The sequence below is a fragment of the Sarcophilus harrisii genome, chromosome 4, assembly GCF_902635505.1.
Source record: "Sarcophilus harrisii chromosome 4, mSarHar1.11, whole genome shotgun sequence".
NCBI classification, from domain to species: Eukaryota; Metazoa; Chordata; class Mammalia; order Dasyuromorphia; family Dasyuridae; genus Sarcophilus; species Sarcophilus harrisii.
This window is the reverse complement of record NC_045429.1, coordinates 338,377,475-338,399,148: the sequence shown is the minus strand read 5'-3', so window position 1 is coordinate 338,399,148 and position 21,674 is coordinate 338,377,475. Positions and strand designations below refer to the sequence as shown.

The window sequence follows — 21,674 nt, the reverse complement described above, 5'->3', positions numbered from 1 at the left end:
TATGTTTATATTGGATTTAATATATATTTTTTGCCATGTTTAACGTATATTGGATTACTTGCCATCTAGAGGAGAGGGTGGGGGAAAGGGGGGAAATTAGAACACAAGCTTTTGCAAGGGTCAATGTTGAAAAATTATTCTTGCATATGCTTTGAAAATAAAAAAACTTCAATAGGGACAGCTAAGTGGTGCAGTGGATAGAGCACCAGCCCTGAAGTCAGGACGAACCGAGTTCAAATCTGGTCTCAGACAGTTAACACTTCCTAGCTGTGTGACCCTGGATAAGTCACTTAATCCTAATTGCTTCAGAGGGAAAGAAACCGCATAACTTCAATAAAAAAATAAAAAATGAGACTGAAAATAAAAAATCTCATTATAAAGGTGGGAGGAAAGAATTACATATATTTAACCTATCAAGATTGCTTGCTATCTTGGGGAGAGGATAGATAAGAAAGGGAGGAAGAAAAAATTGGAATACAAAGTTTTACAAAAAGGTATGTTGAAAAGTATCTTTTATATGTATTTTGAAAAATACCCTATTTTTCCAAAAATATACCTGAACACTTTTTTTTAGGAAAATGCTTTCAGTATCCTGATTTCAAAACCAGGAGAAGAAAGGAGATCATTGTATATGGCAACAACAAGACTGTACAGCGATCAATTCTGATGGATGTGACTCTCTTCAACATTGGGATGATTCAGTCCAGTTCCAATGGTTTTGTGAGGAAGAGAGCCATCTACACTCAGATAGAGGACTGAGGGAACTGAGTGTGGAACACAACATAGCATTTTCGCACTCTGTTGATGTTTGTTTGCATTTTGTTTTCCTTCTCAGGTTTTTTTTTCTCTCTAGATCTGATTTTTCGGATATAGCAAGATAACTGCATAAATATGTATACATATATTGGATTTAACATATATTTTAATATATTTAATATGTATTGGATTATCTGCCATCTAGGGGAGGAGGTGGAACAGAAAGTTTTATAAGGGTCAATGTTGAAAAATTACCCATGCATATGTTTTGTAAATAAAAAGCTTAAATAAAAAAATGGAGAAAAAAAAGAAATAACCATCTTAAAATTTTGTCCACTAACCAAGCATTAAAATGTGGAAGGGACAAATAGGAAAAAGGGTGATTTGGGAGTAGTTTTAGGTAGCAGGATAGAATGATGACTCCATAGTATTGAGGGAAATCATTGTGTTTGTGTGTACTTCATGTGTATATATGAGCAAAGTGCAGATCCCTTTGTATACTCATGTGCAATGATAGACACCCATCTCTATAGGAATATGGTTTACAGATTCCTCTGTATAGTTCTTTTAGCCAAACTACTTTCCCTCTTTCTATTATGGATTCTTCTGAATCTGCTTTTTTCAGTGGATTTAGATAAGTACTATGTCTAAAACTCTCTAAGAGGAGGTTTTCTCAGGCAAATCACCAGAAATTAATCAAGTGTCTACTTAGTATTTGCAAGATACTATGCTAGATTTTTGTAGGATACCAAAAAATAGTTCGTGCCCTCAAGAGGCCTACATTCTATTAGGGGATACGATATGAGAATAAAAGAAATATGAATTATCTAAAAGAACAGAAACCTGACAGCATTTTAATGTATTTATTATAACAAATAAAATAAATATAAAATTATTGGAATATGGAGAGCAAGGAAAACTATGTATGAAGTGGCACCTGAGCTGAGTCTGGAGAGATGTCAGGTCCAATAGCTTTTCCCACAGAGATTATGTTGCTACTGTAGCTTTGAGATACTATTATTGTATCTTTAAGAGAGAAGAATCTTGAATTACAAGCTTACTTATTCTAGAGAGGCTATTAAAAGTGATGGCTTGAAAGAAATGAAAATAAAAAGAACATTTCTGTTGAGAAGAGGATGATTTTAATTTGTATCCAGAGTGAATAGAATGATAGGACTATTGTTTCAGAAGTAAGAAGTTATCAGTGGCTCTAATGATGTTTGGCAGTAACAGTAATCTTTCTCAGTTAAAACATTGTAAATAATTATTTAGGTCTATGTGTTAATAGTTGTTACATTATTAATAAATTGTATAAGTTGCAATTTTAGTATTTGGTTAAAAGTTTGGTATTTATATATAGAAATGAGAGAGACTGCTTATAGGAATAAAAAAGATCTATCCTTTTAAATAGGTGGTAGGAGGAATCACATTCAGATCTAATTGAAAAATAAATGAGAAAGGTTTCAATTTATCATTTCCAAACATACTTATGTTACCTTAGAACTTAGGATGACGAGAATGAATGTGGTAACAAATCTGTGTTTGTAACAAAAGATAAAGACATGCAAAGGAGGCATAGGAAGTTAAAAATTACACATCTGTATATGTGTATGTATGTATCTATGTCTTTCTAGGCCATCTATCTATAGCATAGAAAGCTAAAAACCCAGGAAAAAAGCTTTAAGTGGAAAACCTGCCACAGAAAACCCTCCTGGCTCTTTGTTGTTGTTTTTAAGAAACATATATGATAGGTGAGCTTCCCCTGTTTTCATTTTCTCCCTGAAATCTTGTCACCTTAACCCCAATTTCTCTCTCTAACTCAGTGGCTTGCCCTCGTCTCCTTTCACTTTTTTAGGACTGAGGATAGAAATAAGAATGTAGTAAAATTTCAACAGAAGTTGTAGTTATTTAGTCTTGTCCAACTCTCAATGGCCCTATTTAGGATTTTCTTGGCAGAGATACTGGAATGAATTGCCATTTCCTTCTCCAGCTCATTTTACGAATGGGGAAACTGAGGCAAGCAGGATTATGTGACTTGCTTAGGATCACATAGCTAGTATCTGAAGCTGGATTTGAACTCTGGTCCTTCTGATTCCTGGGTCAGCTCTCTATTTACACCCTCTTTCTAAGAAAAGGGAACTGGAAATAAAAACAGGACAGCTATGGATGCTGTGTGGTGATCAGCATGGTCTCTGCTCATACACTGGAGCTTCTCTGCTCCATGGGCCTGATCTGCTACTTTGATTGATGTACCCTCTCCCACAACACAAACAGCACATGGGACTATGTTACTGTATGTGAGAGCTTAAGACTTTAGGATGGAGAAAGGCACCCATCTATGCATGCACCCCATGCTTATATTCCCAGGACAAATGTGCTAACAAAAATTAAATTTTTTTCCAAGATAGAAACCAAAGGAAGGTACATGTAGCAGGTGCCAGAAGCCTCACGAGTTTCCTAAGAAATGTGGACAAATTATTTTTTCTTGGTTCTTGCCCATCTGCCTCCTCCTCAAGAATAAATATCTCAGTTCCTGTTTATTACCCATTTAAATGTGCACTCATTCCAAGAAGTTATAGGTGATGTGAGGTCACTGGGGAGAATCAGGGAGGAAGGGGAGGATGGGAGTTAGCTTAAATGAGGCTAAACCAATCCCAACATTGTAAAACTCGAGCTCATTTGCATCCCTTCACTAGATTGGACAGCAAGGTATTGAGGTCAGAGTAATTATTTATTATAGAGTTTTGTTCATGTCAGTTGATCTAGTAAGCATCCAATTCTCCACAGCACTAAGAGCAAATAAACCCTTCGTCTTCCTACCACCCTCTTCCCTCCATCCAAAATTTTCTGATTTAAGCTGCTACTATTGCTCTGAACTTTGTTTTATCATTTCACAAACAAATATCAATAAATTCACACTATTCCTAGAAAAGTTAAGGACCCAGAAGAAATTTATTGGGATGGTATAAACAATATAAGATTCATTAGGGAATTTTTATTACATCTGAGAGTGACAAAGATCTCTACATAACCTCCACCCCTCATACTGACACATATGAACAAAGGCATGATGGGGAGATCTTTATAGTGGGCTAAATAAGAATTATTATCTTCTCACCAAAAACATCACCGCTCATTGCATTCTTAGAACCACAGGAAGAAGAGGACAGACTTTAAGGTGATGAGAGATGGGGTGGGGTGGGAATGAGAGTGCAAATGGCAAGGGCACCCCTGGCACAGAATTTCATCCTCCTGGCACTGGCAGAAAAATCTGAAAGCATTTGTAAGCACATTTACTAAAAGCCAGGTACTATGCTAGGCCCTAGTGATACAGACTAAAAAGGGGGGAAAAATGATCCCTGCCCTCAAGGATCTTATATCTTATGGAATGTCAGAGTCTGAAGTCCTTGAGAGTAGGGATTGTTTCATTCTTTGTCTAGCATAGTGTCTGACACATAGCAGCTGCTTAATAAATACTGGAAGGTGATTGAATGAATATAAATCCCAAGAAGTTGGAAAAGTAAAAAGAGAGTTATGGCTGGAGAAGAGACAAATGATATTTCCAACAGCTCTGTAAATACAGGCTTAGATGAGACTGCCCTGGAGTCCACAGGAATATCTGGTTCTGGCATGTTCTGGGAAGACTCCTTCTACCCTACATATCCCCCACCACAGCATAGCCTTAAGCTCCCCTTCCCCCCACTCCCTCCCCCAGCTCCTGAACAACTTTATCCCTCATGTCCCAGAATAAGGAAGGAAGCAGGACAGTCTTGTGATTGCAGCAAATCTGGAGAAGTCAAAGGAGGGAAAAGATTAAACGTTTTAGGTCACAGTTTGGCCATCCCTTCAGGGTCAGGGAGGATACTCTCTTTCCTCTCTGAATCAGGAATTCAACATGTTTTAGAAAAAGCGAGACTGAGGGAGTCTTCACTGATTTGCAAAAGTGCAGTGGTACATTCAGGGAAGAAAAAGGCGGCCTGGCAACAGTGGAGAGGGTAGCTACAGAGCTGGGGGCCTGGTATCTATCGCTGCACGGCATCCCAGGCTCCGGCTCTCCTCCCTAGCTGGATGCCGAGGTTCGTAGCCAGGCTCTAAGGCTCTCTTCTGAAGCCACCGTGGGTGAAATCAGGGAGGTCAGGAGCACAGGCAGCCATCTCTGGAAGGCATGAAACAGGGTTGACCTCACAGAGCCTGGCATCCTGGTCACTCTGAAAGTAGACGGCATCAGGAGACTGGACAGATGGATCCTCGTTAAAAAAGTTATAGGGTCGAAGGAAGAAGCCGACGCCATTTCCCACGGTCAGTGTGTTAGGGATGTCCTCTGCATGAGGAATGTGCAAAAAGCCAACGGTCACCCAAGCGACCAGATCCTGGAGGAGAAGACAAGAGAAAGGGCTCAGGGATGAAACGCGCTCCCTGGAAGGGAGGACCCAGTCTGGCAAAATAACTTCCCCTTCCAGCCCCGCGGAAAAAGGAACCTCAATCCTGCTAAACACCCCTTGCCAATGAACCGAAAGAAGCCCCATGAAACTGTATTTACATATGTGTATGTGTGTGTGTATATATATATATATATGTAAACAGTATTTACAAACGGCCTCTCACTCTGCTTCTGTCCTAAAGAGATGGCAAGACAGTGCTGATGGGCATGGGGGGACCCAGATGTCCCCTTCTCATCAGCTGGTAGTGCTTCCTGTGTCCCTCTCCCCCAGCTGTTGTCCAGTCGTGTCCAACTACTCCTTCCATATGGGGTTTGCCATTTCCTTCTCCAGAGGATAAAGACAAACAGCTCCAGTGATTTGCCAGGGGTCACACAGCTAGCGAGTGCCTGAGGCCAGAGTGAGATTTAGGTCCTCCAGTCCCAATGCTTTATCCCTTAGCTGCCTCCAAAGCAGGACTTCCACTTACTCATCTGATACACATCCAGCGCAAAGGTAAGTACTTACAACAGCCTAGATGTTGGAGATAAAGACAAAAATGACCTATCCGTGCCCCCAAAGAGTTTACATTCTAGGGGAGGAAACGGCATATACAGTAAAAATAAAGTATACAAAGTAAATGTAAAGTAAAGGAAATGCGTGTTGATATGTGGGAATATGTGAATAAGCCTTTAGGAGATGGTCCCTGCAGATATTTGGAAGGGAGGGAGGAATTCTTGGAGGTGGAGGGGAGGAGTGGAGAGTACATTTCAGACATGGGGAGGAGGGAATTGGGGAGTGGGTTAACAAATGGTCTATGGAAAATCACAGGAACTCGTCTCCTCCCCCTCCCCCACCCCACTACTACACGGATCCAGAGAATCCTGCTTGGTGATCCTAGATCTGGACCTCTGAGCTTGGTCTCATCTGCATTTCTGTCTTAAGAATCATTTCTATTTGAGGGAAGACAAAAGAAGTCAGAGAGGGTGTTGTGTATAGTGGGGGTATCTGGAAAGAGGCGCCCATTAGGAGGAAAGCGTACACCAGATCATGGCAGAGCCAATGGGAGCTTCCAAGAAAGGAAATATATTCTACCCCCAACCTCAGCACACAGTCTCATAAGTAAGGTCATGTTGTTACCAAACACTGGCTCAAGATGGTATGGGAAGACCTTGGTAAAGGGCTAATGAAGAGCTTCTCTGAAGTCTAAGGAAGGCAAAAATCAGCTATATTCTGAAGTTAGAAAGGGCTCTCTGAAAAACTCAAATAGAAGGCCCCAATATAAGGAACCCTATAGGCAGCATATTGACTTAGAAAACTACATATTAACATTATTTCTGTACTATTTTTTTTTTGTTTTGTTTTGTTAAATATTTCTCAATGACATTTTAATCAGATTGAAGCAGACTAGTGGATGCTGTAAGTCACATGTGGCCCAGGCAGGTAGGTAGATTTGACACTTCTGTTCTAGGGAACCCACCACTTTATCCAAATTTAATCAGAGTATCCCAAGTCTTACTGTTCTTTTAAGTATTATACTTATTATAATTAAAACTTTGGGGGCATCCTCTATGAGAATTTGGTTTGACAGAGAGCAAACCATAGGGAAGAAGATTCATCCACCCTTGCTCTCCCACCCTCTCCTCTTGCCCCATAGGTTGCCTACCTTGCCTGCTATGGTTTCATTGTTGATGAAATCAGTGAAGTTCAGAGTAGGAGTCCAGGGATCATTCTGATTATAGAGACTGGTACTCGAAGGTTCTTCGTCCTTCCTCTGTGTCACTGCCAGTTGGTACCTAATATCAGGGACTATGGTCAGAACTCCCAGGTGGAAGATGCTATGATCCCACCAGAAGGGAGTATAAAAAAGGAACAAGAATCTTCAGGTTGTTCCCTCTTCCTCCCCCTTTTCCATTATTACTCTAGAATTGTTCACCTTATCCTGGGATTTACAGTGCTTTCCTAGGCTCTGCTGGATTGTTTCCCTGTCTCTGGGTAGGATGGCCCCGTCCCATCCCAGGCAGGTGGAAATCTCTCTCATATACAACAAAGATCTCTAGAAAAATTGATGAGCTGAGCTCTTGACTCACCCCATTTTAGTGTCTTCCTAAGATCTACAATCCTCATATTCTGTACTGCTTCTGCAGCCAGTTTCTGCATAGTATAGACAGAGTACCTGTGCCCTTCCCCCCACAGGCTAGCCCCAGTCCCTGACCTCCCCCAGCTGCAGGCTCTTTCTATGTCGCTTTCCTGGGGCAATGGCTGCCCTGCGAAGTTGATGGGCTGGATCCGGTATCCCCGACGGTGACCCCAGGCGTTGGTCTGATTGCTAGCCAGGTAGAGGTATCGAGGAGTGGTGCTCCCGAAGGGGAAAGCGGCCTGGTCTTCTCTTTCCAGTGTTTTTTGAGTCAGCTGCATCAGCTGCATCTCATGCTCTGGGCTCCAGGGTACAGGCCTAGGCTCAAATGCCATGTCCTCTGCCACCAGCCAGTTCTCCTGTCCTACAAAGTTAAGGAGAAGGATGGTAGTTAATCATCTACATAGTTATTTTCTGGACTACCTAGTCCAATAACCCCGGGGCTGGGGGAGAAAATTGGGGTAGAATCAAAGACTAATACAGGATTAAATTACAAATACCTCATGCCTTCTTTGGCAGCTAGGTGATACAAGAGACAATATGCTAGACCTAAATTCACGCAGATTCTTCTTTGTGAGTTCAAATCTAGCCTGAGACACTTACTAGCTGTGTGAGCCTAGGCAAATCACTTAACCCTATTTGCCTCAGTTCCTCATCTGTAAGAATGAGCTAGAAAAGGAAATGGTAAATAAAGCACTCCAATATCTTTGCCAAGTAAATCCCAAATAGGGTCATGAAGAGGTAGATACAACTGAAATGACCCAACAACAACAAAATCTCATACCTTCCTATAATCTCCCCTATCCTTTGGCTAAAATGACAAAATTACACCAAAATTTGGAGGTGTTCTTTCCTCAGTAATTCTCAACCCCAGTAATAATCCCAGATGCTCCAATACTACTCTTCATCTGGTACTTGCAAGAACTTGCCCATGTAAAGTGGAGACAATACACACAGCTGAATCACAAAGACCATTTTAAAAGATGTTTTTAATAAGTAGTGACTAATGGAATGTTCAGTCTGTCAGTCCATAAGCATTTATTAAGTGCCTACTATGTGCCATATACTGTGCTAAGCACTAGAAGCCATTTGTCTACAAGGAAAGTCAAGAAATGACAGATCAAAGACATTAAAAAAAAGACTATTCTTCATGAGAAAATGACATTTTTACACAGTTATTCATATATACTATACATACAGAAGCATTTTCAGCCTTTGCCAAGGTCAGAGAATTAGGGAAATCAAGGTACATTAGAAAAGTCTTGGAAAGATTGATGACAACTACCAGAGACTTCCTTGAAGACTGTGTGGAGTTCAAATTAAGACTCATGGGCAAGTCATTTAACTTCTCTGGGCTTCAGTCTCTTCCTGTGTAAAATGAGAAGGTGTACATGATGGCCCCTGAAATCTCTCCCTACTTGAAATTTATGATTCTCCAGAGTGCAAATGTGCACATTACCCTCTGTTAGCTAAATATACTGTATTAGAGGGGACAGAATAAATGTGAGAAAGGTAGATATTTCTTGGTAACAGAAATTGACTCTTTTTTCTCTGGCCAGTTTTTCTCCACATATGCCTCTCTGCCAAATCTCTTGGGAGATTGCTGTTGGAATGTAATACCCAGCAAAATCCAAAGCCCTACTCTGCTCTGGTTGCAGAAATCAGGGCCAACGGGAGCAAAAACCATGAGTTTTGGGGCTTAAGTTAGACTTGGGAAACACTCACAATCCTCCAGAGAAGCCAGGAAAGAAAAATGAGATCACAGGTTAGACTGTTCCCTAAACCATAATAGTTCCCATGACTCTGTCATGTAAATGTCTTCTTATATAAGGATTCTTCAGGTGCTCTAAGATTGAAGAACAAGAAACCAGGTAGAAAATCACTAGCTAACTTTGATCCCCAAGATCATGGGAAACAAGAGAATATACTTAAAATAATAGTTCAAATAGTTTTTTTTTAAAAAGTTTTCCTAATATATAGCTTTGAGCAACTAGCAAAATAACATTCTCATGCTGACATTCAAGCTCTTTATAGTCTAACTGACACCAACTTTTCCCAACTTAATCTCCTACAGTTCCCCTACTTGTATCCTATGCTTCCAATCAAACGAGATTTTGCCCTGTTCCCGACTCTTCTTGCACACCCTGTGTTCCCTAACTCTGTGCTTTGCTCACTGTTGTCTCTTGGAATGCCCTTTTTCCCTTCTTCACCTGATTCCCCATCCTTTAAAACCCAGTTTAAATTCTCTTGACCTCCATGAAACCTTCTCATTTCTCCAGCTAGAAGTGATCTCTCTCTTCAGTGAACTTATGCAACATTCTACACAACAGCATATGTGACCCTCTACTTTCAATCACGGATATGTTTATATCTCCATCTTATCTCCCCATTAGACTGTAAGCTTCCAGAGGGTTTCTATTTATCTGACATCTTACCTGGTTTTTGTTCTTTGCACATAGTAAATGCTTGACCAACATTTGATGAAAGAATGGATGGATTGATTACTTCAAGATATCAAACATAAAGCAAAAGATGAGAATTCAAACCTATGCCCTTTTCCCTCAGGGCCTCTCCCCCAGGAGCCTACAAGACCCCCTTACCTGCCACATCCAGATCAACCTTGAAGTTAGCAGCATGGGTATGGATGGTCCCTAAGGTGTGCTCGCCAACCCGGTTCCCATATCTTCGGCCAGCACCAAATAAAAAGGCTGAGCTGATGTAGCCGGTAGCATGAAACTTGACTTCTATGGCTCCGTTGGGGTGGAAGGCCATGTCCCACACGTAATCATAGTTGAGTAGAGTGGACACAGACCTGACAACCAACACTGTCCCTGGGAGACCCCCGTAGTAGTAGGAGAAAATATCAGAGTAGTGCCGCCGCAAGGGGATGCCCTGGTTCTGTTCGAATATGCACAGAGCATCGCGGACGGTTCTTGGAGCCCCAGAATCTGCAAGGAAGTCCCAGTCCACGTAGGTGGCCAAGTATGGACAGTCCACTCCTCGCGTCAGCGGTGTGGAGAACAGGCCCATGCCAAAATTTCCGTCTAAATAGCGAGTCATCATGGCTGCCGGGGAGTTGCCGCCATAGATGGTCAAAGCCTCCTGGAGGCTCACCTCGTAGGCCACGCGCTCGCCTTGGAACCGGATGTCAAAAATCCTCAGGCCGCTGAACAACTCCAGGCTGAAGGTGAAGGTCCAGAGAGGGGAGGCTACCTGGCTGCCTTGGACGTGGTATCTGGGGCCCTGGGGAGAGAATTGCAGTGGGGGAAGAGCACCTGGGGAGACCCTGGGCCTGAGGGATGAAGGCGCCTTGGAGCTGGGGGGTGCTATCTCTACAACCTCCACCCGGCCTCCCTCAAACGCTCTTTCAAGGACCTCCAGGCTCTCGTAGTACCGACCATTGTAGAAGGCCCGCTGAACTCTCCACTGAGCAGGGTCCAGGGCCCCGTGGTCTACTAGCAGCTCCAGCCCCACGGGGTGGAGGTAGAAGCCAGCCCCTGAGACATTGTAGTAGATCCCAAACCAGGTGGCCCGGTCCCCCGAGCGCAGGCCCCGGGGGGCAGTGGTCATGGACACCAGGTTCTCCTTGTAGTAGCAGCAGCGATGGAGGAGCCCACTGACACGAGGCAGCGCATGCTCGGAGATCATCCTGCTCACTTCTTCGAACTCCTTTGAGGACAGTGGGCGCTTGTAATAGGGGAGGGGGCCCCCGTGACGTTCTACAGTCACATCCCGAAGGTAGGCAGGGTTGGGCAGCGGCCCCACCACCAGCTCGCTCACATTGGGCTGGGCCTGCTGGCCAAAGAAGACGATGGCTAGAGCCTCCCGGGGGGGTGGAGGGGCCCCCCTGTCCAGGTGGGCCAAGGCTGCGGCCTTTGGGGGCAGCTGCAGCTGCACTGAGTAGACAGAGTTATCAGACGGTTTGGCCAGGCTTGCATCCACCAGCCCTGACCCCAGCCTCTGGGTCAGGAAGCCCATGACGGAGGCCAGCTCCTCCCGGCTCAGGTCTGAGAACAGCCGACTAGGGTCCGGGTGCGGCCTGAACAGGTTCTTCTGGGTCGTCAGGGTGGGGCACTGGGGAGGTGAGCTGGGCCGTCCCCCACCCCTGCCGGTCAGCAGGACACAAACCAGAGCAAAGATGGTGATGATGGAGATGACCAGAAGCACCAGGGCTGTCCTCAGGTTCATGGCAACATGGACAGTCAGACCTAAATAGAAAGGGGGATGGGGAGGGGGGTATCTCCAGGCAAGGGCAGTGCTTGGGGTTATGTGCCTGGCCACGGGGCAAAGCTGCCAGACTGCTGAGATATGAGAGAAAGTGTAGGGCCCAGACAGCAGGGGGGAGGGTCGGAGGGATGGGAGGACCAAGGGCGGGCCGGCTGGGGGTGGAGGCGAAACTGAAACAGGGGCCACTGGAGCCTGAGCTGAACCATATAAGGATCTGTCTTTCATATGGGGTCCTGCTTCCAGAGGCAGAGCTGGGGGTCATGCATGGGGAAAGAAAATGAGAGGAACACAGGAGAAAGAAGGGGCTGAGTGCTATGTCCTCTGTCCTACCCCCATCCCCCTTTTCCAGCCTCCCTCCTTCTCTTCCACCCTATTCTCTCCCTCCCTCCCACTTCCAGATGTGGCCTTTCCTTTAGTTGCAAAATATTGTTCAGCCTCCAAGGGAAATTTATTCCTCATACACTCCCATCCTCCCAGTTTCCCTCTTTCCTAAATCAAAATTCTGACTCTTCCCCTCCCCAGCTTTCTTCCTTCTGAAGCCCCCCACTTCCTCCCCCATGAAAATTCTGGGGAGAGGGCAGAGAAAGGTTAAGTTCTTAAAGAACCAAGAAAGGAAATGAGAAAGAATAAAGAACATGACAGGACTAGGGAACAGGGTGGGGCTGAGTTCAGAGGGGATGCATGGAATGATTCCCAGCTGACTTGAAGAATGTGCCAGGTAAGTGGACCAAGTAAGGAAAAGGATGGGAAAGAATGACTGGAGACAGGGGAGTTACAAAAGACACGACCCAGATGTCAGGGTTTTAAGCAGAATTAGAAGCCATAGTAGGAAAAGGGAGGCAGGTCAGGCACACAGGCAGCCAAATCCGGGAGGCAGGCAATGGGGTTAATGTCGCAGATCCCAGCATTCTGATCATCCCGAAAGTAAATAGCATCAGGGGAAAAGGCAGAAGGGTCCTCATCAAAGAAGTTGTAGGGCCTGAGGAAGAAACCAACGCCATTTCCCGAAGTCACTGTGTTGGGGACGTCCTCTGCATGGGGGATATGCAGAAAGCTTGCTGTAACCCAGGCAACCAGGTCCTGGGAAAAAGAGGAAAGAATGAGGGCCTCGCTGGTGAGGATGGACTTTGCCCACCCTCCCCCAACCTGGCAGGGAGGAGGAGTCCCCCCAATATTGTCAGTGCCCAACACTCAGCTCAACAGTACAAGTCAGGGTGTATCAACCATACTTCCCCATCTCCCACAAGATCCATTGTCCTAGCTGCTCCCGGTGAAGCCAGCTGCGGGATGATTTGTCCTCTGGTCTGAGCAATCACCCCAGGAGGTAGGAGGGGCCTCCGTTTCCTTTCTATCCCAGGCTATGTGGCATCTGTCCCCACCAATTTTGCTGAAATTGCTCTCAGAGGCTACCAGTAACTACTCTCAATTGCTGAATTCAAGGGTCTTCCCCCACCCCCCCCACCCCCCACCCCCAATCTTCTTCCTTAAACTCTGCATTATTTTTTAACATTATTGACAACAACATGCTCCCGGTTTGTTCTCTCATTCCTTGACTTCTGAGGCATCACCTTCTCCCTGGTTCTCCTCCCTCCAGTCCAATAGCTCCAGTCTTTTTTGCTGCTACTTCAACATCAAGGTTCCACATCGGTCCTTGGTTTTCTTCCTCTATATTTTTCCTTTATCCTCTAACACCTTCAAATAATATGTGTAAGGCACTTAGCACAGTGTCTTGGCACATAAAAATACTTATTCCCTTCTCTCTTCCCTTCCCTCCCTCTATTCAAGGGATTCACACATCTAAGTCTCCAGCCCTGACCTAAGCTCCACATCTGCGTCTACAAACATCTACTGTTTATCTCTACCTGGACAAACCTCTCAAGCTCAGCACATCCAAAATAGAATTTTACTCAACACTTTTCCTCAACGTTTCTGTCACTGACTCATCCAATTTCCTTGATTAAAGTTCCCTTATTGCTCATATCCAATCAGCTTACCAAATTCTGTTGTTTGTATGTTTGAAACCTTTCACACATCTATCATCATTATCTCTTTTATCCTACTTTCACCATTTTAATATCAACCTTCATTACCATCCACCTGGAATATTAAAAGTTTCCCATAGTTTCAGCCTTCACCCTTTACTACTCTCAAGTTTATTTTTCATTGCTGCCAACATTAAACTCTATGCATTGATTCAGTCATCAATTTCACTATTCAAATGTCTTTTAGGCTATTTATTGTTTACTAAGTAAAACTCATTCTAATCCTTCCCTTGATATTCATGGTCTTTATTTATAGCAATACTATCTTTCCAACCTTATCACATACTGCTCTCCTCTACAGACTACACTCCAGTCAACTTAGACTTCTCTCCTGAATATATCTGTACTCTCTTACCTGCATACCTTTGTTTATGGTATTCTGGACACTCTGTTTTCAATCTGCACCTTGATAAATGTAGCCTTTAAAACCCAGTTCAAATGCCACTTTTACCATAAAACCTTCTGATTCCTCTATTCACACCAACAATTTCCATGATGATTTCTTGCGCATTTTTTATACTTGTGCATTACTTTGACCTGTGATTATCTAAATAATAGAAACAGAACTGGATTTTGTTTCAGGACATGTAGGTTTGAATCCAGCTTTACCACTTACTTTCCGTGCCCCAGGACCTTGCATATAGCAGACACTTAATGCTAATCATTGTTTCTGGTGTTGAATATCAAACAAGTCCCCATCCTTCCAAATGGCTCAGACACCCAAAGTCAAAGTCTAAGGACTGGCAAGTTAGTCAAAAAGACTGAACAAACTTGGAGACTTGGTAATTCCTCTCCATCCCCCCCCCCCCCCTGCCCCCATCCATCTCTAGGGCAACTGACCTCCCCAGAGAGCAGCTCATTGTCAATGAAGTTGGCAAAAACCACAGTTGGTGTCCAGGGATCATTCTGGTTGTAGATGCTGCTGCTCTGTGGCTCCTCCTCTTTCCGGCGAGTCACTGCCAGCTGATACCTAACCATGAGGTTGGGGGCTCCAGATAAGCCTGAGGCCTTAGTTAGGGATTGGGGTGGAATCTTTATATAATTAGTCTTCTCTCTAGATGCTGGGAGATATTTCGCCCTTTGATCTGGAGGAAAGGATGGAGCTAACGAATTGTACCCTTTCTTCCTGATTCTTCCCACCCAGAACCCTTCCTCCCTTCCTCACCTTCCCCAGCTGAATGCCTTTTCCATGCTGGTCTCCTGGGGTAGATGTACTCCAGCAGGACTATGGATCTGCAGCCGATATCCACGGCGGTGACCCCAGTTATTGGTGTGATTGCTGGCAAGGTACAGGTATCTGGGAAGGTCATCTCCCAGGAGGAAGGCTGCCTTATTCTCTCTGTCCAATATCTGCCTTGTCAGCTGTGGACGCTGCAGCTGGTGTTCAGGACTCCAAGGCACAGCTATGGGTTCAAACACCACATCCTCTGCCACCACCCAATTTTCTAGCCCTGCAGGGGTGAGGCAGGGTAGGGGATGGGATTACACATCATTTGAGATCAATTCAGACAAATTGTATAATACACACACACACACGCACACACATACATACATGCACACATGAGTGATGAAAAAGTGAATGATTCAAAATCTTAGAAAGATGAACATTGAAAATGTTTACATGTAACTAGAAAAAAATAAACAATTCATCTGATTGACTCCCCATATAATGAACAACTCGTCTCTGATTGACTCCCTATCAAATTCCCCACAAGGCTATTTCATAGCTTACTATTAAACTCACAACTCCACCCCTTCCATATCTCCTTTCTTAAAGTGTAACCCTGACTCTTCCTTTGTGAACTAATCCTCTCATCTCACTTCCACACTCCAAAATGTCACATTTTCATCATTCATCCACTCCTTCCTTCCTTGTTTTCAGAGTAATATTTCCTTTACAACTCTTGTCAAGGCTAAATCCCTCCACTTCTGTCCCAGTCTTTCAGTCACAGAACTTGTTCCTTATATCCATCTTTGACTCCTTCCCATTTGCTTATAGACATGCTTAGGTTTCCCTTACCCTAACCAAATCTTCCCTTTCCTTACTACCTATCAAGCTATTGTCTTCTTGGCTTTCTTCTTTTACTCTCAAATGTAGTATGTCCAAATTAAGCTTATCACTTTTCTCCCTTAACCTGCTCCTCCCTTCTGACCACTCTTTGTGGTACCCACTATTTCCCCTCCACCAGTTTCCCACATTTATAATAACCTTAAGGCTACCTTTGACCATTCCCTTCTCTTTTCCCTCTCATAGCCAGTTACATAGACTTAATGTTTACATAGCCATACTCTACTAATTTATGCTCCCCTCTCTATTCCACGATCACCACCTTAGTACTGGTCCTGAGGACCACTTACCTGGACAACTGTAATAACTTCTTCATAGGTCTCCAATCTCTATTCTCCCTGCCCTATAGCTCTCAAACTCACCCTGTATACTACTGCCAGCATTATTTTATTAGCAACTCTAGTCCTATCATTCCTCTGTTCAAAGAATAATCATTGGCTCCCCTTGTCTTCCAAGTTGACTTGTCTGCTTGACTCTCCAACTCTCTGTAACCATTATACCTTCCCAGCCTTATCTTGTTACTTCCCTTCCTTCCCCCCCCCCCCCACCTTGAACTCTTATAATCAAATTGAAGTATTCTATATCCTCTAAACACACACACACACACACACACACACACAGCTCATGCTGTTATACATTTGCCCTTAAATGCAATACTTTCTGTGGAAATGCCCTCACTTCTTGAGTTTTCCTACTGAATCCTTAGTCATCTCTTAAAAAATTCATTTCAAATATCACCTCATTCAAGAAACCTTTCTGAAGGATTCTACCCAGCCACAGTGTTTTGAGTCAAAGAATGTGGGCAATAATCTTGAGACTGCTTACTATGTGAATGACTGTTAGTGAAATTGGAGGAAAAGCTTTTAGTGCAATTATATGTCTGATATAAAATCTATAAAGGTCTTACGTATATATTGTCATATATATTTTATACATACATACACACACATGACCAATGGAACAATGACCAAGAGACATAAACAAATCAAAAGAATTACAAACTGCTAATAATAATAACCATAAAAAGTGCAAACCAAGAAACATTAAGCTACTACCTTCACACCCAACTTGAATGAGAAAAATAGCAAAAAAAAAAAAAAAAAAAAAAAATCAAAATCAAAATTGGTGCAACTGCAAGGAAAACAGGAACTTTTAATGAATTGTTGATAGAGCTGAAGACTGGTGCAAACATTTTGCAGAGTAATATATATGTCAACACATAATGAAACTGAAAAAAACTGGCTATTTTTGTTCTAACAATTCTTATAGAACCCTTGCCCTAAGATATTATAAAAGGATGCTCATGTTTAAAATATTCATAATTACTTTATTTGCAATAGAAAAAAAGGAAACCCATCTATATATTCAATAATTAAATGGCTGAAAATGTTATGGAATCTACCCTTGGAATACTCGGGTTCAAGTTCTACCTTTGATACACTTTGGCTATGGCAAGTCAGTGAATTTCTTAGTTATAGGCAATTCTTTAAAACTAAAAATTACAGAGAAGGTGCCAACCTGGATCAGTAAAGGCAGTTTCCTCATCGGGAATTCTCTAGTTCAATGAAATCACAGGTCCAGTCCCTTCTATAGTGTAATATACATGGAAGCAGCTAGATAGCTCAGTGTACAGAACCCCGGACTGAGTCTAGAATACCCATCCAAAAACCCTTCCCCACACACTTTTAGCTATGTGGCGCTAAGCAAGTCATTTCATCTCTATTAAAAAACGAGATGCCCTTTCTCTCACACACTGTTGAGAGGATCCCTTAAAGGAAGTCCCTGGATCCACAGAAATACTGTGCTAAGTATGTTCCCCAAATTCCCATCTTCATTCAACCCTGCTATATACTGGTAGCCTTTATAGTTAGGCTCAGGTGGACATCACTTGAGATAGTACACTTCATTTTGTCAAAGTGACAAAATCTTAAGGTGCTACATAAATGCATGCTCTTAAGTGTTGATCTTAGGAATTGGGAAAACTGGTTCAAATCATGGACACATGGGAAAGTCAATCTCCTCAAGTTTCTTCATCTGTGTAATGGGGAATACTGTCCATTTTCCTATCTCACAGGGTTGAAAGGTTCAAATGAAACAATAGCCTTTGAGGTCTCTACATTAGCTATTAGGTGACACAGGCTTCTTTGGTCACAACAGCCAGCTGCAGGTAACCACCCAACTCACCCAAACCACCATGACCCCTGTAAGTTTATGTAGCTGCCTATATCTCCTATGTTGCATCACTGATCACAGAGCATGCTGCAAATAGAGATCAGTTTATGCAGAAACACAAAACCTAAAACAATAATTCCAACTAACGTGAGAATGTGAAGCAAAGGTCATCACCCTGTCCAGACATCTGATAAACTTTCATGGATTCTCTGTGCCTGATACTTCATATAGTGGACAATATAATTGCTCAGGTCACTCTCACCAAGTGCATTATAATACTTGTGTGGTGTTCCAACTTTATCCCCTCAACCTCCTTCCAAAGATTGTTATTTTGGATCTTTTTCCTCATATATTCCTTGTTATCCAACCCCAAATTACCTGCTACATCCAGGTCCAACTTGAAGTGAAAGGCATGAGTGTGCAGTGTCCCCAGGACTTGTCCCCCTATACGGTTCCCAAAGCGAAGAGTATCCTCTCCCCCACCTAGAAAGGCTGTGTTGATATAGCCTGTGGCATGGACCCGACCCTCAAGTGCTCCATGAGGGTGTAATACAAAGTCCCAGATGTAGTCATAGTTGCCCACAGATGACACTGACCGGATAACAAGAGCCGAACCAGTCACGGCACCAAAGTAACGACCCTGTGCCTGGTTATGGTGTCTTCGAAGAGGCATTCCCTGGGCCTCTTCAAATACACACAAGGCTCCAGGGAGCAACTGGGCTGTCCCTTGCCCCACCAGCACATAGGCATCCACCATAGTGGCCAAATAGGGACAATCCACTCCCCGTACAAGCCCTCGACTGTGCCGACCAATCCCATAAGTGCTATCCAGGTAGTGGGTCATCATTGTCTTTGGTGAGTGAGCACCATAGATGGAGAGACATTCCTGGACACTGATCTCATAAGCCACCCGCTCCCCCTGGAACCATACATCAAAAATCCTCATGCCACTGAAAACCCCAAGGCCAAAGGTAAATGTCCAAAATTGAGAGGCTACTTGACTCCCTTGGACAATATAGCGGGGACCCTGGGGCGAGAACTGCAGAGGAGGAGAAGGACCTGGAGGTACCTTAGGCCTCAAAGAGGATGCCCCATCTGGCAAGGGTGGAGCAATCCTAACCACATCCACTTGGCCAGCCTTGAACTTTTGCTCCAATTGGCCCAAGTCCTCATAGTAGTAGCCTTGATAGTAGACCTTCTGGAGGGACCACTGAGCTGGATCCAGGTCCCCGTGATCCAGCAGCAGTTCTAGCCCCACAGGATGCAGAAAAAAGCCAGCACCTGAGACATTCTGGTGGAGGGCAAGCCAGGTGGTACGCTCCCCTGATCCAAAGCCATGAGAAGGTGAGGGCACAGGTGCCAAAGAAGAGCCATCATAATTGAAGACTGAAGTCAGGAAGACAGGCGCCTTAGGCAGCTCTACCTCCTTCAAGTGCTTCCACATTTGGGCAAACTCAGTCTTCAGCATGGGGCGCCGATAATATGGGAGAGGACCCCCCCTGCGTTCTATGGTCACATCCCGAAGGTAGGAAAGGCTTGGTAGTGGCCCCACCACCAACTCACTCACGTTGGGCTGGGCCTGACGGCCAAAGAAGACCACAACTAGAGCTTCGCGGGGGGGTGGTGCTTTTCCCCCATCCAGGTGGGCCAGTGCTGCGGCTTTGGGGGGCAGCTGCAACTCCACTGAGTAGACACAGTTGTCTGAAGGGCTGGCATGGCTTGCATCTACCAACCCTGTCCCCAGCTGCTGGGCCAGGAAACGCATCACTGCGGCCAACTCCTCCCGGGTCAGATCTGAGAACAGCCGGCTCCTATTAGAATGCAGCCCAGACTGACTGACAGGGGTCCGTGAGGGGCAGTAAGGAGTTTGGCCGGAAGCACCCCTACCAGTCAACAGAACACAAACCAGAGCAAAAATGGTGACAACGGAGAGAGCCAGGAGGACCAGAACCACCCTTGTATTCATAGTGAATACCAAACAGATCAAGTCCTGGGAAGAGCTGTCCCAGTTGCTTCTCCCAGCTCCAGGAACCAACTCTGGGGAGAAAGCTACTCCCTGGGACGGGACTGAAGCTCTCCACCCCCTGGTCTAGATATGTAATTTTCTCCATACTTTGGTCCTGCCCTCTCCATTTTCCTCTTCTGTGGTTTGGCTTTTCCAATTGCCATCCCCCGCTCCCCTATTCTCCCCACCCCCAGCCCCAGTACACCCGTGAGTCAGGCTCCAACAACAATAAAAAATGTAGGTACTTTTCATCACTGCCAATGTTGTTGGTTAAAAACTTTTAATTTAGGGGTTTCCTTTAGTTGAAGTATAGCATAGATCAAGGGTAAAGAAATTTTTAGAATCTTGAAGTACAACCAAACAGGTGCTGGAAATAAAATTCCTGCTTTAAGTCTCCTTACAAGGCATCCTCGTGCAGAACTAAAGAGCACTGGACTGCAAGTCAGAGAACCTAAAGGATGCATCTGCAGGAAATAATATTCTCAAGTCACAGGGCAAGTCACTCTACCTTTGTGGGGCTAAGGTGGGGAAGTTGTCTCAGTTCCCTAGAGTCCATAAGAATTGGAATAGTTACATCTCCAAAGTTTCCTTAATTCTGATGCTGTATACATACAGGTGTGTATACATACACACACTACACCTCTCATCTCTTCTATTTTAGTCTTAAGGGGAGCCAGCATCTGTACCACCCCTTTCCTATCCCCGTTTCTATTTCCCTTAGTACAAGTAAGTTAGGTCCTTGGCAAGCCTTTCAAAGAAAAGGGAACTCCTGAGCTCCAGGTCTAGAGAACATGACCATTCTGTGCAAAAGACAGGTATTCTTCCCCACATGTGCCTCTGCCTCACAATCCTAGGACGCCCTCCCTTTCGTGTAATCTCCATTTCCCACACTATATATATATATATATATATATATATATATAGATATATATATATTTTTTTTTTTTTTTTAATGGATTCTGATAAGTAGAAGACAACAAATCTTAACTAAAAGCAGTTTTCGTTGTTTTTTTGAGTGGCAGTAAGGTCAGGCTCTTAGCAGCGTATGACTGGAAAATGAAAGGTATACTTGAAAGATGTAAATCGAGGAATTCCAGCCAATATACCAAAAACAAAAAACCCCCACCACTCCTAGAAGTGAGCATAGACTAAGTACCAATATGCAAAGTTTTTAAGGAATTGAGAATACCCTTCTGAAAATCAGAGATCATATCCTGGCAACATATCCCTGAGCCAGTCACTTAATATCTTCTTGGTGTTCTCATTAACTCTCTAATACTAGAGTTGACAGAGAAATTCAAGATCTACAATGGTAAATGAAGGTCCTGGCTGGGCGCTCCCACATCAATGAAATCACAGGCACAGAATGCTACTAGGTTGGCTTTCTTACGACCCTTCCTTTGCACAAGGGGAAAAAAGGACAGCAAAGGGCATGGTGGTGCATCAGATAGAGCATCAATCAAGCCAGTTGGGACTGCTGCTGTCTAAGTCTTGGTTTGGCACTAACCAACTAATGAGGCCTTGGACAAGTCGTTCTGCTTCTTGGGGTGTCAATTAGCTCCTCCATAAAACAGGAGTGTGGGTTCAGATGACCTTCCAGCTCAAACACTGTAGGCCTCTGAAGTTCAATGCTGAGGAAGCTCTGCACCAACTCCACGAGAGCACAGCAGCCCCTACTGGCAGCTTCTGAGAATCATCGGGAGAGTGAACACAGATGCCAAAAGAGGAGTGGGGGATTGGTAGGAGACCCTCAAGTCTCCTGGAAGTGCCATTTTTAACATAAACCAAGACAGACGGTGGGGCCATCAGAGAAAGGGTCCACCTTTCCCCCTAATACTGGAAGACAGTT

The 21,674-nt window shown here is 44.1% G+C and overlaps 2 protein-coding genes across 5 annotated transcripts; both read right to left on the bottom strand.

Annotated features, from left to right (window-relative positions):
• Positions 1–3,689: 3,689 nt before the first annotated feature.
• On the bottom strand, positions 3,690–11,881 carry LOC100916389 (membrane primary amine oxidase). Its single transcript, XM_031966320.1, has 4 exons — positions 9,912–11,881; positions 7,390–7,675; positions 6,841–6,970; positions 3,690–5,126 (listed from the first exon to the last, which is right to left on the bottom strand). The coding sequence occupies exons 1-4, from the start codon at positions 11,761–11,763 to the stop codon at positions 4,848–4,850; spliced, it is 2,547 nt and encodes an 848-aa protein (XP_031822180.1). The 5' UTR covers positions 11,764–11,881; the 3' UTR covers positions 3,690–4,847.
• A 52-nt stretch (positions 11,882–11,933) lies between these two features.
• On the bottom strand, positions 11,934–19,996 carry LOC100931056 (amine oxidase copper containing 2). 4 transcript variants are annotated; one of them, XR_004233868.1, is made up of 5 exons: positions 18,199–19,927; positions 14,746–15,031; positions 14,421–14,550; positions 13,107–13,230; positions 12,534–12,618 (listed from the first exon to the last, which is right to left on the bottom strand). XR_004233868.1 is itself a non-coding variant. In XM_003768155.3 (4 exons), the coding sequence occupies exons 1-4, from the start codon at positions 19,784–19,786 to the stop codon at positions 12,352–12,354; spliced, it is 2,271 nt and encodes a 756-aa protein (XP_003768203.1). In that variant the 5' UTR covers positions 19,787–19,996; the 3' UTR covers positions 11,934–12,351. The 4 variants fall into 4 exon arrangements, 3 of the variants coding, with proteins under 3 accessions (XP_003768203.1, XP_031822181.1, XP_031822183.1); XM_003768155.3 differs by lacking the exon at positions 13,107–13,230 and having other exon boundaries at positions 11,934–12,618; positions 18,199–19,996; XM_031966321.1 differs by lacking the exons at positions 12,534–12,618; positions 13,107–13,230 and adding an exon at positions 13,237–14,127.
• Positions 19,997–21,674: the final 1,678 nt, after the last annotated feature.

What these genes read in the sequence shown, in the direction of transcription:
- LOC100916389 (XM_031966320.1), bottom strand. Translation starts at nt 11,763, where the DNA reads ATGAAAGACAGATCCTTATATGGTTCAGCTCAGGCTCCAGTGGCCCCT. An exon ending in GGTTGATCTGGATGTGGCAG is followed by an intron (nt 7,676 to 9,911) that starts GTAAGGGGGTCT and finishes TTAACTTTGTAG; the next exon opens with GACAGGAGAACTGGCTGGTG. An exon ending in ATGAAACCATAGCAGGCAAG is followed by an intron (nt 5,127 to 6,840) that starts GTAGGCAACCTA and finishes CTTCTCCTCCAG; the next exon opens with GATCTGGTCGCTTGGGTGAC.
- LOC100931056 (XM_003768155.3), bottom strand. Translation starts at nt 19,786, where the DNA reads ATGAATACAAGGGTGGTTCTGGTCCTCCTGGCTCTCTCCGTTGTCACC. An exon ending in GTTGGACCTGGATGTAGCAG is followed by an intron (nt 15,032 to 18,198) that starts GTAATTTGGGGT and finishes TCACCCCTGCAG; the next exon opens with GGCTAGAAAATTGGGTGGTG. An exon ending in AAGGCATTCAGCTGGGGAAG is followed by an intron (nt 14,551 to 14,745) that starts GTGAGGAAGGGA and finishes CCTCATGGTTAG; the next exon opens with GTATCAGCTGGCAGTGACTC.